The sequence below is a fragment of the Bubalus kerabau genome, chromosome 3, assembly GCF_029407905.1.
Source record: "Bubalus kerabau isolate K-KA32 ecotype Philippines breed swamp buffalo chromosome 3, PCC_UOA_SB_1v2, whole genome shotgun sequence".
In the NCBI taxonomy this organism is placed as follows: Eukaryota; Metazoa; Chordata; class Mammalia; order Artiodactyla; family Bovidae; genus Bubalus; species Bubalus kerabau.
In genome coordinates this window covers 166,147,384-166,162,311 of record NC_073626.1, presented here as the reverse complement: position 1 = coordinate 166,162,311, position 14,928 = coordinate 166,147,384, and the positions used below count along the sequence as shown (strand labels likewise).

Here is a 14,928-nt window from a genome sequence, read left to right as displayed (position 1 = left end):
TCTCTTTGCTATTCTTTGGAACTCTGCATTCAGATAGGTGTATCTTTTCTTTTCTCCTTTGCCTTTAGCTTCTCTTCTTTTCTCATTTATTTGTAAGGCCTCCTCAGACAACCATTTTACCTTTTTCCATTTCTTTTTCTTGGGGATGGTCTTGATCACTGCCTCATGTACAATGTCATGAACCTCCATCCATAGTTCTTTAGGCACTCTATGGGATCTCAACCCTTGAATCTATTTGTCACTTCTACTGTATAATGCTAAGGAATTTGATTTAGTAATTCCTGAATGGTCTAGTGGTTTTCCCTACTTCAATTTAAGTCTGAATTTGGTAATAAGTTCATGATATGAGCCACAGTCAGCTCCTGGTCTTGTTTTTGCTGACTGTATAGAGCTTCTCCATCTTTGACTGCAAAGAATATAATCAATCTGATTTTGGTATTGACCATCTGGTGATGTCCATGTGTAAAGTTGTCTCTTGTGTTGTTGGAGGAGGGTGTTTGCTATGACCAGTGCGTTCTCTTGGCAAAACTGGATTAGCCTTTGCCCTGCTTAATTTTGTACTCCAAGGCCAAACTTGCCTGTTACTCTAGGTAACTCTTGACTTCTTACTTTTGCATTCCAGTCCCCTATGATGGAAGGGATGTTTTATATTGGTGTTAGTTCTAGAAGTTCTTGTAGGTCATTGTAGAATAGTTCCACTTCAGCTTCTTTGGCATTAGTGGTTGGGGCATAGACTTGGGTTACTGTGATATTGAATGCCCAGAGGCACAGTTTATTGCCTTGAATTTTTCAGGCCAGTGAGTCCCTGCCTTTTGGTGCCTTCTCTTTCCTGCCTTTCTGCCCCAGACTTCTTTGCTCCACTCTGCCCCTGTTCACAGATCCCAGGGAGTAACTGTTGCTCTCAAGGCCCCATCCACCCAACACCTCTCGCCCTTGTGTCCAAGCCCTCCTCACCCCTCTGTGCTGACCTCCATGGATACATCAGCTGGACTCCGAGGGGCCACAGAGCCTCTTAGAGTCTGCCACACTGAAAATAAGTGGTTGTGTCCTGTTTGAAACTGCCTCTGATTCCCAGGTGGCTCAGTGGTAATCCTCCTGCCAGTGTAGGAGCTGCAGAAGATGCAGGTTTGGTCCCTGGATTGGGAAGATCCCCTGGAGGAAGAAATAGCAGCCCACTCCAGTATTCTTGCCTGGAGAATCCCATGGACAGAGCCTGGCGGGCTACAGTCCATGGGTTCACAGACAGTGACCACAGACACAACTGAGCGAGTGAGCACGCGAGCACTGATTCTAGTGCCTGCAGCTGCCCAGAGCTTCAGGCTGACCCTGTTTCACTCCTCACCCTCTCTTGCTCTCAGTGGTAACAATTTGTTAAGCACACTTCCAGAGAGTGGACGGTTTTTACATTTAGAATTTGAGATAGCCACACTTGAAAAATCAGACAAAATAAGTCCTATGTACCTCAAGGCTTATGAAAGTGTTAGTCATTCAGCTGTTTCTGACTCTGTGCAACCCCATGGACTATAGCCCACCAGGCTCCTCTGTCCACGGGATTCTCCAGGCAAAAATACTGGAGTGGGTTGCCACTTCCTTCTCCAGGGGATCTTCCTGACCCAGGGATCGAACCCAGGCATCCTCCGTTGCAGGTAGATTCTTTACCGTCTGAGCCGCCAGGGAGGCCCCAAGGTTTATGACAAAGTGTTTAATAGGTGGTGGTCCTGCTGTCCTCCTGCTTCTCAGCTGCTCCACATCTTTTCTCTGGGGACCACCCCCCATCCTGCCCTCCTCAGAAGCCAAAATCCTAGTCTACCTTAAAGGCGTGTTCACTTCGCTCTTTCTGCCCCTAATCAGCCTTATTGCCGTCTCTGCCCAGCCTGACTCAGCGTGGCTGTGGAATTTAGTTCCATCATCTTTTATTATGCTTAAAAAAATCATAAACATTTCTTCATGCTTCCATGGTCATCATAACTCATTTTAGTGACTATATAGGCTATTGAATTAATATGTCATTAACCCATTTGATTATATGGCATTTTCCTTTAATTTTTACTCTTTTGAATAAGGCTCATATGAACTTTTAAAAATACATAGTTCTTTTCTCTTCATCTATTAAAAAATTTCTGCAGATCAGTTGCCAAGCTTGGAATTCCTAAATCAGTTTATTGTTTTTATCATCATCATTACTGTTATTATTATTAGGTAGGTAATGTGTTTCTCACTAAATGAAACAGGATTCTTGCCACAGAAGTAGTTCTAATGTGCAGTGCTGACAAAGCATCACGAGAACCCTGGAAATGGCACGTTACTGTTGTTCTCAGTTGTTCCTTGCTTAGCCCTGCTCAGCAGTTTCAGTCTGAAATATTTAAAATAAAGAAATATAATCCAGCTTTGGCATTTTCATTTTCCCAGAAATTAAATGAATGATAATCCACTGGGGTGAACAGCAAGACAAATAAGATCATGATTTGATCTCTTACGAAGAGACCTCTCTTTGTTTCCGCTCCATGAAAAACTCTGCAGCCCTACGTGAGTTCGTGCTTCTCGGACTAGGAGGGCAAAGGAGACTGATGGTAGAGCCCTCCACACGATCAGCAGGAGTGTAAGGAAGTTTAAAAAGCACTTTAAAAGCACATTTCTTCTCTGGAAGAAATGACACATTTCCTTTCTAAGTACCTTTTGGAAAAGTTTCAGGCTATTGTTTTAAAATAACCTAAACATAGAGCTTGGCAAAATGAACATGTTTCTAAATTTTTTTTTTCTACATTGACACAGTCTTAGACTATCAAAGAAAATCCCTCTACTAGAAAAATGGGTAGAATAAGCAGCAAGCAAAACATACAATGAGTTTAGGTGAGTGGGTGTAAGTTGTCAAAACAGTGAAGGAAAAGGAAGCTATTTTATCTTAGTGCAGACCATGGCTTCCCTAGTGGCTCAGATGATTAAGAATCTGCCCGCAATGCAGGAGGCCCAGGTTTGATTCCTGGAAAAGGAAATGGCAACCCACTCCAGTAGTCTTGCCTAGAAAATCCCATGGACAGTGGAGCCTGGCGGGCTACAGCCTGTGGGGTTGCGAAGAGTTGGACACGACTGATCGAGTAAACACAGAGAGTATGGCTTAGACATTCATGAAGGTAGTTTTTGTAAAAATGAAGCCATCTGGTCTTGATACTTTGATACAGTTTATTAATATCATTCAGGAATTTTAAATAGTTTGTGCCTATAAAAATTGTTGCTAAATTGTATTGTTGTGAATAGTAGATTTTGTTTCCAGTTTGCTTAATAGTAAATTTTTTTAGTCTGGAATTTGTTGATTTTTAAAAATAAAACAGCCCAACTTAAGCCTGTTTTAATAACCATTTTTTAAACCAATGAGACATATCCTTAATACAAAACAAATTTCTGTATTACTTAATAGAAGTTATACAACTTTGTTTAATACATAGTTTCTTGAGAGCGCTGGAGTATTAGGAGTTGAACTTAATATTGTTTTGATTTTATCTCAGAAGTGGGAGATTTTAATTTGTCACCCAAGGAAGTAAAGGAGTATGCCTGGAAAAAGAGCAAGAAGGAATTCTAGATAGAACGTGTGAATATGGAAGTAGAGCCAGCTATCAAGGTCAGCTGCCTGGTTTGAAACCTGATTCGCAAGCAAGGATGGTCTTCTCTCAGCCTGAATGTGATAAAAATTTTTTCAGGTGAAACACCCCCAACAAATAGTATAAGTCTTGCCAATTTTCTAGTGTGTCTGCTTGAGCTGGGTGCAGACCGCATGGTAGTCTGATGTTTGTCCTCCAAAGGAAATACTACTGTGTTTCAGAATTCCTGGGGTCTAGGTAGGTCGCATTTTGACCTTGGACCAGTTTATCATTCTGAAGCTTCATGAAGTTAAAGTGTGATTTTTTCAGGTTAGTTGATTGAATGGAAGAGGTGACTTTAAGGTTTTCTACTCACAGCAGCTTCTCTGCTGTCTGAAATCATTCTTCTTTCAAGAAGACACAGGGAAGAGCATGTCCCATGAGGCCTCCATTGAACTACTGATGCATTTGTACTACAACTTTTGGGGTTGATTTTGGGGGGTTTAGAATATGTCCGCATTCTGATCTTTAGACCCTTAAAACCACACAGATAGGTAGCTTGTTAATCGCTTTGAGTGAAGGAAGGTGCTGCCCGACACCCTCATCTCCAAGTGCCTTGGCCTTTACTGTCCTGTTTGCAAGTGGAGTAGAATCCTTGAACAGGCTTTAATGTAAGTTTTAGAAATATTTATTTATTTATTTGGCTGCACTGGATCTTAGTTGCGGCCTGTGAACTCTTAGTTGAGGCGTGTGCTCACGGCACACAGGATCTAGTTCCCCAACCAGAGATCGAACCCTAGGCCCCTTGCATTGGGAGCATGGAGTCATAGCCACCAGACCACCAGGGAAGTCCCTCCTTGAGCAGATTTAATGCTTAGAGGAGAGTTGGCCTTTACCTTCTTATAATTCCTTCTGTTTCATCCCCTGTGTTGAACATATATAATGGAATGTATCCATAAGCATTCTATACTAAGTAACAAAATACTGTCAACAAAATGTGATATTGTGTTAGTAGTTCAGGCCTACTACTACTACTAAGTCGCTTCAGTCGTGTCCGACTCTGTGCGACCCCATAGACTACAGCCTACCAGGCTTCTCTGTCCATGGGATTCTCCAGGCAAGAACACTGGAGTGGGTTGCCATTTCCTTCTCCAATGCATGAAAGTGGAAAGTGAAAGTGAAGTCGCTCAGTCGTGTCCGACTCTTAGCGACCCCATGGACTGCAATCTACCAGGCTCCTCCATCCATGGGATTTTCCGGGCAACAGTACTGGAGTGGGGTGCCATTGCCTTCTCCCAGTTCAGGCCTAAGGATCATCATTATAAGCGTCTATTGATGATTTTAGATAAGGGAAAGTGAAAGTCACTCAGTTGTGTCTGACTCTTTGTGACTCCATGCACTATATAGTCCATGGAATTCTCCAGGCAAGAATACTGGAGTGGGTAGCCTTTCCCTTCTCCAGGGGATCTTCCCAACCCAGTTATCCAACCCAGGTATCCCGCATTGCACGCAGATTCTTTACCAGCTGAGCCACCAGGGAAGCCCTTAGGTATGGAAGGCCATGCCAAATGCTACTCATCCTGCAGTGTGCTGCCCAGGGGGACTACTGCCTGGCGAGAAAAGTCCTTGGTAGGGAGGTGAGGGACTAGGGCTTCGGATACAACCTGAGCTTGGTATTTTGGGCACCTGGAGGATGACAGCTTGCTAGGATGCAGGGTCTGGGTGTGGGAATCACAAGCATGTCAGTTGAACCCCTGATTTGAGACCACCATTGGTGGTCTCTGAGCCCAGGGGCAATGGGATGCATGGCTCCGTGGGAGTTGTCGCCAGTAGTTGACATACCCGAGGTGGTCTGGAGGGAGAAGCCTACCAGGTAACATGGGAGGAGGGTGCACTGGGGCATGAGTGGTGAGGGTTGGATGTTGGTGGACGTGCCAAGAACAGAGGCAAGGTCCAGTGTCTTAGGTTGGAATTACTTCTTAAAAAACAAGCAGAAACCTGCAACATGGTTATCACATCTAAAGAACAGTGTCTTTTAATATCAGATATCTAGTTAGTGTTCCTATTATCAGCTGTTTCATGATAATATTGGAGAAGGCAATGGCACCCCGCTCCAGTACTCTTGCCTGGAAAATCCCATGGACAGAGGAGCCTGGTAGGCTGCAGTCCATGGGGTTGCTAAGTCAGACACGACTGAGCGACTTCACTTTCACTTTTCACTTTCATGCCTTGGAGAAGGAAATGGTAACCCACTCCAGTGTTCTTGCCTGGAGAGTCCTAGGGACAGGGGAGCCTGGTGGGCTGCTGTCTGTGGGGTCGCACAGAGTCAGACATGACTGAAGCGACTTAGCAGCAGCAGCAGCATGATAATATAGGCATGCATATGTAACAGTTTGAGCGAATCAGGATCTAATAAGTCTCCACATGGTGATTACTTGATGTGTCTGTTAAACCTCTGTAGTGGTAGGCTGGTCCTCCATCTCTGTGTTTCCCCCCATGCAAATTATGTGTTGAAGAAACTAGGTCATTTGTCTACAGAGTTTCCTGCAGTCTTGCTTTTTTGCTGAATAAACCCCTGTGGTGGTGGTCATTGTGTTCCTCTGCATTTCCTATAGACTGATAGTTGGATCTAGAGGTTTGACCAGATGTATTGTAAAATAAAGTTGGTATCATACTGCACTTATCAATTTTATATAGGGCCTTTTACTTAACATTATATCATGAACATTTTCCCATGCCATTAAGTATTTTTTCTGTTTCATAACTTCATTTAAATGGTTTCCAACTAGAAAGATCTGTTCCATCAGTTCAGTTCAGTTGCTCAGTCCTGTCTGACTCTTTGCAACCTCACGGACTGCAGCACGCCAAGCTTCCCTGTCCATCACCAACTCCCAGAGCTTGCTCAAACTCATGTCCATCGAGTCAGTGATGCCATCCACCCATCTCATCCTCTGTCGTCCCCTTCTCTTCCTGTTCTGTTCCTTCTGTACATGGAAATGTCTTAACCTCTGAGATTTGTGGAAGAAGAAAACTAAATAATCGTGAACAGTAACCAAGAACCCACAAATAGTAACACAGCGGTTTAAACATTACCTCAGAGTGTAAAATTTTGATTTAAGATGTTGAACTACAAACAGTAAACAGTATAGATCTGTTTACATATGCTTTCGTCTGATCTGTGTCTCGCTTTCCCTTTTAATTTTGGATGTGAACTTGAACTTCTTGGAACTTCCTATCACAGTACAGGTACTCATGGAGGAGTCTGCCTGATTCTTGCTTTGTGAACCTTGTGACGTAGGAGCTCATTCTCTCTTGAACAAAGAGACTGCGTGTCACCATGTCTTCATGGTGTCCATGCAGATGTGGTATATTAGTACCTGCTTGATTGCAAACGATGAAAGTCACTCAGATTCGCTGAGGCTGCTAAGGGTGATTGTGGTGAGGATGCTGGGGCGTCTGCCTCACAGAACCCTCAGAACACAGGAGGGGCCTCAAGAGCAGCTGGCGTGAGGCCCCTCCACCTGAACTGTCTCCAGCTTCTCTTCGTAGGTCGGCTTCATTCTTCCCCATTTATTAACATACAGAATTCTCCAGTCCAAACTGCAAAACGTGTGGCCAGAAACAGTCATTTCAACTCCTGGAGAGGTAGGGTCTGTTTCTCTCTCCTGGTTTCTGATTTCCCAGGGAAGGAACTGACTAATCTCTTCTCTGGTCTGACCAGTGGTGATCAGAGGTGGGATAATGTAGAGGAAAATCCTGGATTCAACTTGGCAAAGATTCTGTTGTGACCAGTCCGCCGTGGCTGGAAAATGGGATGTGTTGTGCAAATGGCAGTTCATACACCAAGGCCTGTCTCCAGGTCACATATAAAATAGCATGATGCCCACTGTGCTGCTCAGTCATCTTATTTATTTGGATAAATGAGGGTCAACATCTAGTCTTTCTTTATTATGGTCTAATCATTTACAATGATCTTAAATAAGCTGGGCAGATTCTGACACATGCATACACCCACATCACCACCTTTCCACAGCCTGACACGGCCCCAGAAAGTTCCCTCGTATCCCTTTGCTGTGTTCTGTCCTTTCTCAACCCCGGAAGCGGCCACTGTTCCAGTTTTTATCCTCAGAGACCAATCTTCCTTGTCTCGAACTTCAAACAGAATGGAAACAGAGAGTGTCAGCACTTAGCCTTAATGTATTCTAGCTCAAGGTTGTAAACATTAATTCAGTGCTGGCTGTGAGCCAGAATCTCGTTGCTGTTGGAAATACAAGAGTGGCTGTGACAGAGCTGACAGTAAGGGAAAGAGAGAGCTGGGACTCAAGGCGAAGGCAGAGCACGGCTGTGCTGGGCAAGGCGGCCGGCGTCCTGCTCCGAAGGGGAAGAGCCCCAGAGCTTCCAGGAGGCTAGGTGGAGTGCAGGAGAGGCATTCCTTATTGTTTTTCTGAGGGAATGAGCCAAAATATTAAACCTGGGCTGTTTTGGTCGTGTGTCCTTTGCCCACCTGTGGGCAGGACTTCCTCATCTCCCACGTGTGCTCTGGTTAAAGGAGAGGCCCAGGGACTGGTGTGGAAGGGTTTCTTCCCAGGGCCGAGATGGCTGGGAACTCTCGGTGAATGAATAGTGATAATGTGCTCCACTCTGTATGCAGGTCTCTCCCAGTTCTCCAGAAACGTTTTCTTTCTGTTTACCTCAGCTACTTTCCTCATTTGGGTGGGATGGCCAAGACACCAAGTTTGCAGTTGGTTGCCAAGAAATCAGTAGTCCTCAGCGTTGTTTGTATATCGCTATAAAATGAGCACTTTGCATGTTACTGATATTATTTAGAATCCTGACTCCTAGTTCTTTCATAACTTACCATGTATAGACATAACTGTAGGTAGCTATTGAGTTGGCCAAAAAGTTCATTTGTTTGTAAGTAAAAATAAAAGACATATTTTTCATTTTCACCAAGAACTTTTTTGAGCAGTGTAGTCACTTAACCAAGTGAACTTTCTGGCCAGCCTGCAGGGAAGCCTGGGTTTGCTCTAGTCCATGGGGTTGCAGAGTCAGACATGACCAAGTGACTGAATAGCAACAATAAATATATAGAGTGTGTGTGTATGTGTATACATGTATATACTGGTATAATACACCATGTACTCTATGTGTGTGTATGTGTGTATTTGTCTAATTTGTCCAATTGATTAATGTTATAGGGTCAATGGGAAATAGTGTTGAAAATTAGAAGTTTACTTGGGTAGCAAAGAGGATAAATTTATTAAAGACTACTCATTCTTTTCTTTTCTCTACAGGACTATCCGAGTATGGCTGAAAAGAGACAGTGGTCAGTACTGGCCCAGCATTTACCACACAATGGCCTGTGAGTAGCCGCACTGTTCCACCCAAGAAAAATGTCTTTGATGATTTAAATTTCAAAATGAGCTTGTTGGTTACCTAATACCTACAGCATTCTGTGTTAAAATGCAGGAAAACTCCCCTTCTCTTGCAAAAAGGAAGCTGAGTCAACTGGTTTAACTGAATCAACTTGAACAAAACTTGGGGAAAAAAAATAGGAAGAGGAAAGCCGCCCACCTCCCCCATTTTCCTTTGTCTTCATTTTGCCAACTTATATTAGTAGTAATTTTCTACTTAGTAATAGCCGACACTGACACTAAATCAGGATTCTGAACACTCCTTTGCCTCATGCCTGGCCTTTGTGCCGCTTTTTCTTAAACTCTGGGTACTGTTGAGAAGTTTGGTCCAAGGCACGACACATTCTAAATGGAGATTTTTTTTTTTCCCAGTAGTCAAACATGTTCTAAAAATAAACCCAAAATATAAAGCTTTTGTATTGAGATTTTAGAAGAGCCCTGAGATGTAGTGACAAAATTGCAATTAAATCCTGCCCTTCCTGCCAATCTAAGCTTTGCCTCCTTCTCTCCTACTTCTCCATCCCTTTCTTGAAAAAAAGATGTGGTACCACCCAGGTCCAAGCTGGACTCGAGTCCTACCGCCCCAGTGGCCACATGGAAGGCATCATAGCTGCTTATTTCCGGGTGGTTTTGGTCCTTAATGAGGAGATTTTCCTCAGTTAACGTTTCAATGTTCAGAAGCTACCCCTGGGAAAAGACACACGGTTCTGGGGCAGGCTTGCTGGTCTGTTACTGAAGACCATTACGAAGTTCTCCAAAGAGCGCTTGCCAGGGCCAAACTCTGTGGACACTGCAGCTCCATGAAGAGTTACTGCAGGGGCTGTGGGGTGTGTTACAAACGCAGAGTAGCCAGTTATTCAGCAGATTCTATTCCATCAGCTTGAGTCACCCTTCCAAGCACCGCCTGTCTTGCTAGCACTTTCTCATTTATTGCAGGGTACCTGCAGGATTTCAATCCTATAAATATTTCCACAAAGGATTAGTAGTTTATCAGGATTTTCCTTTGTCCTACCTTCCACTAACAGCTTGGGCAGGCCAGTTACCTTCTCTGTCTTGATAACCATTCAATGAGAACGAAGTAGACTTTTTGGAAGACTGGTATAAAGCTAACTATTATAAAAGGACCCTTTTATATAATTATAAAATAGTTATAAAAAACTGTTATAAAAAGTAAAACTTCATTGTATGTATGTAGCGTGTTAAGACTACCTGAAACCCTAATCGTGGTCTCTTGTGCAGGCAGTAGTATCTTCTGTCTTGCATCTGCCTTTATTTGTGGATGGGTCACCTTGGTTACTTAGTGTGGAACATGAAGTGGCCATTGTCTCAGTAAATGTCCTTACAGGCCCATTTAATAAATTTACTTTGGGATTTTGGGGAAGTGAGGCAAAGGTAGATGGAGCACCCTCATCCCCTGAGCCTACCTTTTACTCAACTGGAAAAAAAAAAAAAAGGGGGCTTCTCTTAGATGAGTAACTCCTTACTTCCAATGGTCCAATGATGGGTCCGTAGCTGGAAATAGCCACAGCAACCCGGGGACCTCTGACAGTGCTGGGAGATGGTTTGTCATCCTTGTGGATGGTCTTATTAATGCTGTTGACTGTGATTCTTCCCTCCTCCCCCTTCCCTTACACTTCAGATTTTGGCCACAGCTCAGTCTCCTTGAGACCTCAGCTGTGGAGTTTATGCCTTTAGAACAAGGAGAGTCTAAGGTGGATTTTTCTTGCATTTCCCCCAAATTCTTAGTTCACTTTGTAACTGATTTCTCTCATGGGACACCAGAACCTAACAGCAGCAGCACACACTCTTCCTTGGCTTTTGAGTCTTAGGCACATGGCTTTACTTTCTCCATTGCCATCCCTTGCTATCTTGGCTTAACTGTATCCTCCGGAAGTAGCTCCCAGAACTCTGTGGCTGGAAGGATCAGGAAAAAAACAGGATAGAACAGGCACAGCATCTCTGCCGTGGGTGACTGACACCTTCGTGTTTGTATACATGCATGCAGCCTTTTGCTTCCAGATAGTGGTTATTACCTCCAGCTAGAGCAGTATCTGTGGATGAAACTGCAGGAACACTGCCAGAAGAAAACAGAATGAATGATTGTTGAGAAATTTGCTTGTCTGTTTTAGGGTGACTTTTAAAATTAAATTCAAAACACAAGAAGAAAAGCGCCATGTTGCTTTTAAAAACTACTGCAGATTCACCAGTTGACATTTTAGTGGTCATCCGTGAATTTAAACTGTCCCCGTGATGAAACAGAAGTGATCAGTAAGTGAAACCTTAGAATATCGCTGTACATGGACCAATTACGAATCATAACAATACCTCACGTAACAAAAATAACTTTGAGAATCTGCTTTAGCTGAAGAGAAGTGTAACCGTCAGTTTCTGTTTCTACTGTGTGCTGCTCGGATGCTCAGTCATGTCCAAGTCTTTGCAACCCTGCGGACCATGGACTGTAGCCTGCCCGGCTCCTCTGTCCATGGGCTTCTCCAGGCAAGAATACTGCAGTGGGTTGCTGTTTCCTCCTCCAGGAGGTCTTCCCGACCCAGGGATCAAGCCTGTGTCTCTTATGTCTCCTACTTTGGCAGGTGGGTTCTTTACCACTAGCACCACCTGGAAAGCCCATCTACTCTGTGTCTCATGCATTTTTCTTGGTACTATTTTACCAAATCATCACAACAGCTATTATAAGAAAGATGATATTTTCATCATTTAGTGGGCAAGGAAACTGAGGCCAGAGGTTGGAATTCCAGTCCATGTGCATCCAACTCCAGAACTGGGCTGCTCACCACAGTGTGGGGTGGGTCCACAGACTTCTCCTACAAAGGACCAGACATAAATATTAGACTTTGTGGGCCAGACAGTCTCTGTGGCAGCTTCTCAACTCTGCCATTGCAGAATCAAAAGCAGTCATAAAGAATACATAGATGAATGAGCCTGGCTGTATTCCAGAAAACCCTTTGTTTATAAAACTAGAGTTTAAAGCAAACGATTTTGTACTGTATTGACCTTTTTAAAAGGTCTCTGATTTGAAAGATGATTTGTGTTTTCCTTGTTTATAAAACTATGTTAACATTCACATTAAAAAAAAAGATTATCTTTTTAAAAAAAGTTTATCTCACTAGAAGCTTCCCTTCTAGGAAAAAAGTCAGAGCATTTTTATATACCAAACAAATAAACCAGGAAGGCTTGCTTTTTTTTTTTAATGTGAGATGTCTCTAACCTTATAAAATTACTCAGCACATTGTAATTTTTACGCAAAGGAGAGGTTTTACATATTCATGTGCAGTTTGTTATAGGATTGTTCATAAAAGAATTGAAAAGAAGCTTAAAACTAAAACATTAAGATTTAGTAACAACTGAAAAGCAAGCAAAAATGATGACAGTGAATCTTTAAAATCATCAAAGGGATTTGATTTGTTGAAGATAATTTTGTGTGTGATTATTGAAGAGCATTTTGTGTGACAATAGCATCTGTCGTTGGGCTTCCCCAGTGGCTCAGTGGTAAGGAACCTGCCTGCCAATGCAGGAGATGCGGGTTTGATCCCTGGGTCAGGAGAAGGAAACGGCAGCTCATTCCAGTATTCTGGGCTGGGAAATCCCATGGACAAAGGAGCCTGGTGGGCTGTAGTCCAGGGGGGTTGCAAGAATTGGGCACGACTTAGTGACTAAAACAAATAAACATGTATCTTTGTGGTTATAATCCTTAAACATGATCATTCTTTGTAGTTTCAAACATCAATATGGTGGATAAGGGTTACAAACTTGTAGTCTATTCTAATTGTTAGGTGTGTAGACAATTTTAGTATCTACATTTCCACGACATAGTTCTTGGAATGCAACTGAAATAGTCTTTTTCTATAGTCTGATCATGCAGCTAACTATGTTTCTGCCTTTGAGTACAATCCAGCTTTTCTTCCAGTTTTCTTCCTTTGGTGGAGAATATCCGCCATGGTAGTTAGAGAACTTTAAACTGTTTTCAAGTGGTAACTTCATTTATAGGATTTTTCTCTTTTACTTTTTTATAAGACGTTTTATTTCAAAGTAAGCTCAAGTTTGTTTGTTTGTTTCCTGGCGTTCATTTCTTTCCGTGGTCAATTAAAATTCTTAAGGCTGAAGTGAACCCAAATATTTCTTTTTCCAAGTGTTCCATTTTCTAAATCACTTTAATTTTGATTTTTAGCAGAAGGAAGGGATTTAGAGTTTCTCCTTTCTGAAACTCATTCTCTGGCACACGTTTTCTGGAAGAAGTTTAGGTGGAACCTGGAAGGGTCATGTCTAAGGGAAGAGTCAGGCTGTCTCAGTCACATGATGCTGCTTTAGACAAAGAAACAAGCTGGGATTGTATGAGTCACTGCAAAACGGAACCTTTTTTGACCATTGGGGAGAAAAGACAACAACAAATAATCCCAAAGTAGCCTCCCCAGTTTGCTCACATGCCTTGGAATGGCAATTGTGGTACTGGACACCTCTCTTTCCACAGATGCGTGCCACTGTTTTGCCTGTGATGGGGAAGGGAGGAGGGGCAGGATGACCCACAGAGTTTGGGTGGCAGATCACCTGCTCTAAACACTGGTCCCCACACCTTTCCAGAACCAGGTAGGAATTTCAATCAGATGAAACTTCATGCTGACTCGCTTCACCCAAAGTCATAAAAGTAACTTGGAAGGTTATTAAAGTTAAAATTTGAAACTAAAACAGCAGAAAGAAATTTAATAACATTTTTTAAAATAAAACATCTTTGCCCTCTTTTTTTTTTTTAACCTGAGTCGTATAGCTCTTTTTAATAACATACCTTGAACAATGACTTAACCTGCTTAACTCTGCTCATAACATGATCTTTGTCTTTCTGGCAGCTCCCTGCTCTGCTATGGCTTACCATCATGATAGTAGACGGATATTTGTGGGCCAGGATAATGGAGCTGTGATGGTAGGTAGCTTCCAGAATGTATTCATTGTATTGACCTCCCCATGTTCACCGTTGGACAGTTTAAATAAAGTTAACAAAGAATGCCCGGTTGTTTCGCATTAGGAAATGTTTCATTCAGTACAGATGGTAGACCCAAAAATGGATTAATTCTAGAATTAACTAGCATTAATTAATAAATTAATAAACTCCAGATTTTCCTTGACTTATGACGAGGCTTTGTCCTGATAAACCCATTGTAAGTTTAAAAATATCCTAAGTTGAAAATACACTTAATACACCTAATCTACTGAATATCATAGCTTAGCCTCACCCACCGTAAACATGCCAGAACACTTACATTAGCCTGCTGTTGGATGAAGTCATCTAACACAAAGCCTATTTTATACTAAAGTATTGAATATCTCATGTAATTTATTGAATACTGTACTGAAAGTGAAAAAGAGAATGATTGTATGAGTCCAGCATGGTTGTAAGTGTGTCGGTTGTTCACCCTCAGGACGCTGATTAGGGGCTGTGGCTGCCCTTGTCCAGCATCACGAGAGAGGATCATACGGCTTATCACCCGTCTGGGAAAAGATCAACATTCAAAAGTCAAAGAATAGTTTCTACTGAATGTGTACCACTTTTACACCATTGTAAAACTGAAAAATCATAAGTTGAGCCATCCTAAGTTAGGGACCAGCTGTAGCTCCACGGAGCTCTGATGATTGATGGCTGATTCTCAGGCTAATCCACAATGCACAGCCTTTGTACAGGAAACATGAGTCGCGTGGCAGCCCCATCCCTGAGCCCATGAAGGAGGAGACTGGGGCAAGGAGGACGTGGAGGAGATCATGCGCATGCGTGTGTGTGTGTGTGTGTGTGTGTGTGTGTGTGTATGTGTGACAGAGGAGGGAGAAGAAGAACAAGATCAGGGACCAGTCATTTGGCCAACAACTCGTGTAACTCTTTGAGGCAGTGCTTCTCAAACCATCTTTGGTGAAGGACCAGATATTTAAATTTTCAA

General features: G+C 42.7%; 1 protein-coding gene across 1 annotated transcript in view; it reads left to right on the top strand.

Annotated features, from left to right (window-relative positions):
* The window catches only part of WDFY1 (WD repeat and FYVE domain containing 1), a 53,593-nt gene that overhangs the window by 12,775 nt on the left and 25,890 nt on the right, over positions 1-14,928 (top strand). Inside the window, exons 2-3 of the mRNA XM_055573600.1 lie at positions 8,870-8,937; positions 13,849-13,922. Coding sequence (XP_055429575.1) covers positions 8,870-8,937; positions 13,849-13,922 — 142 coding nt within the window. The remainder of the gene's footprint in view (positions 1-8,869; positions 8,938-13,848; positions 13,923-14,928) is intronic.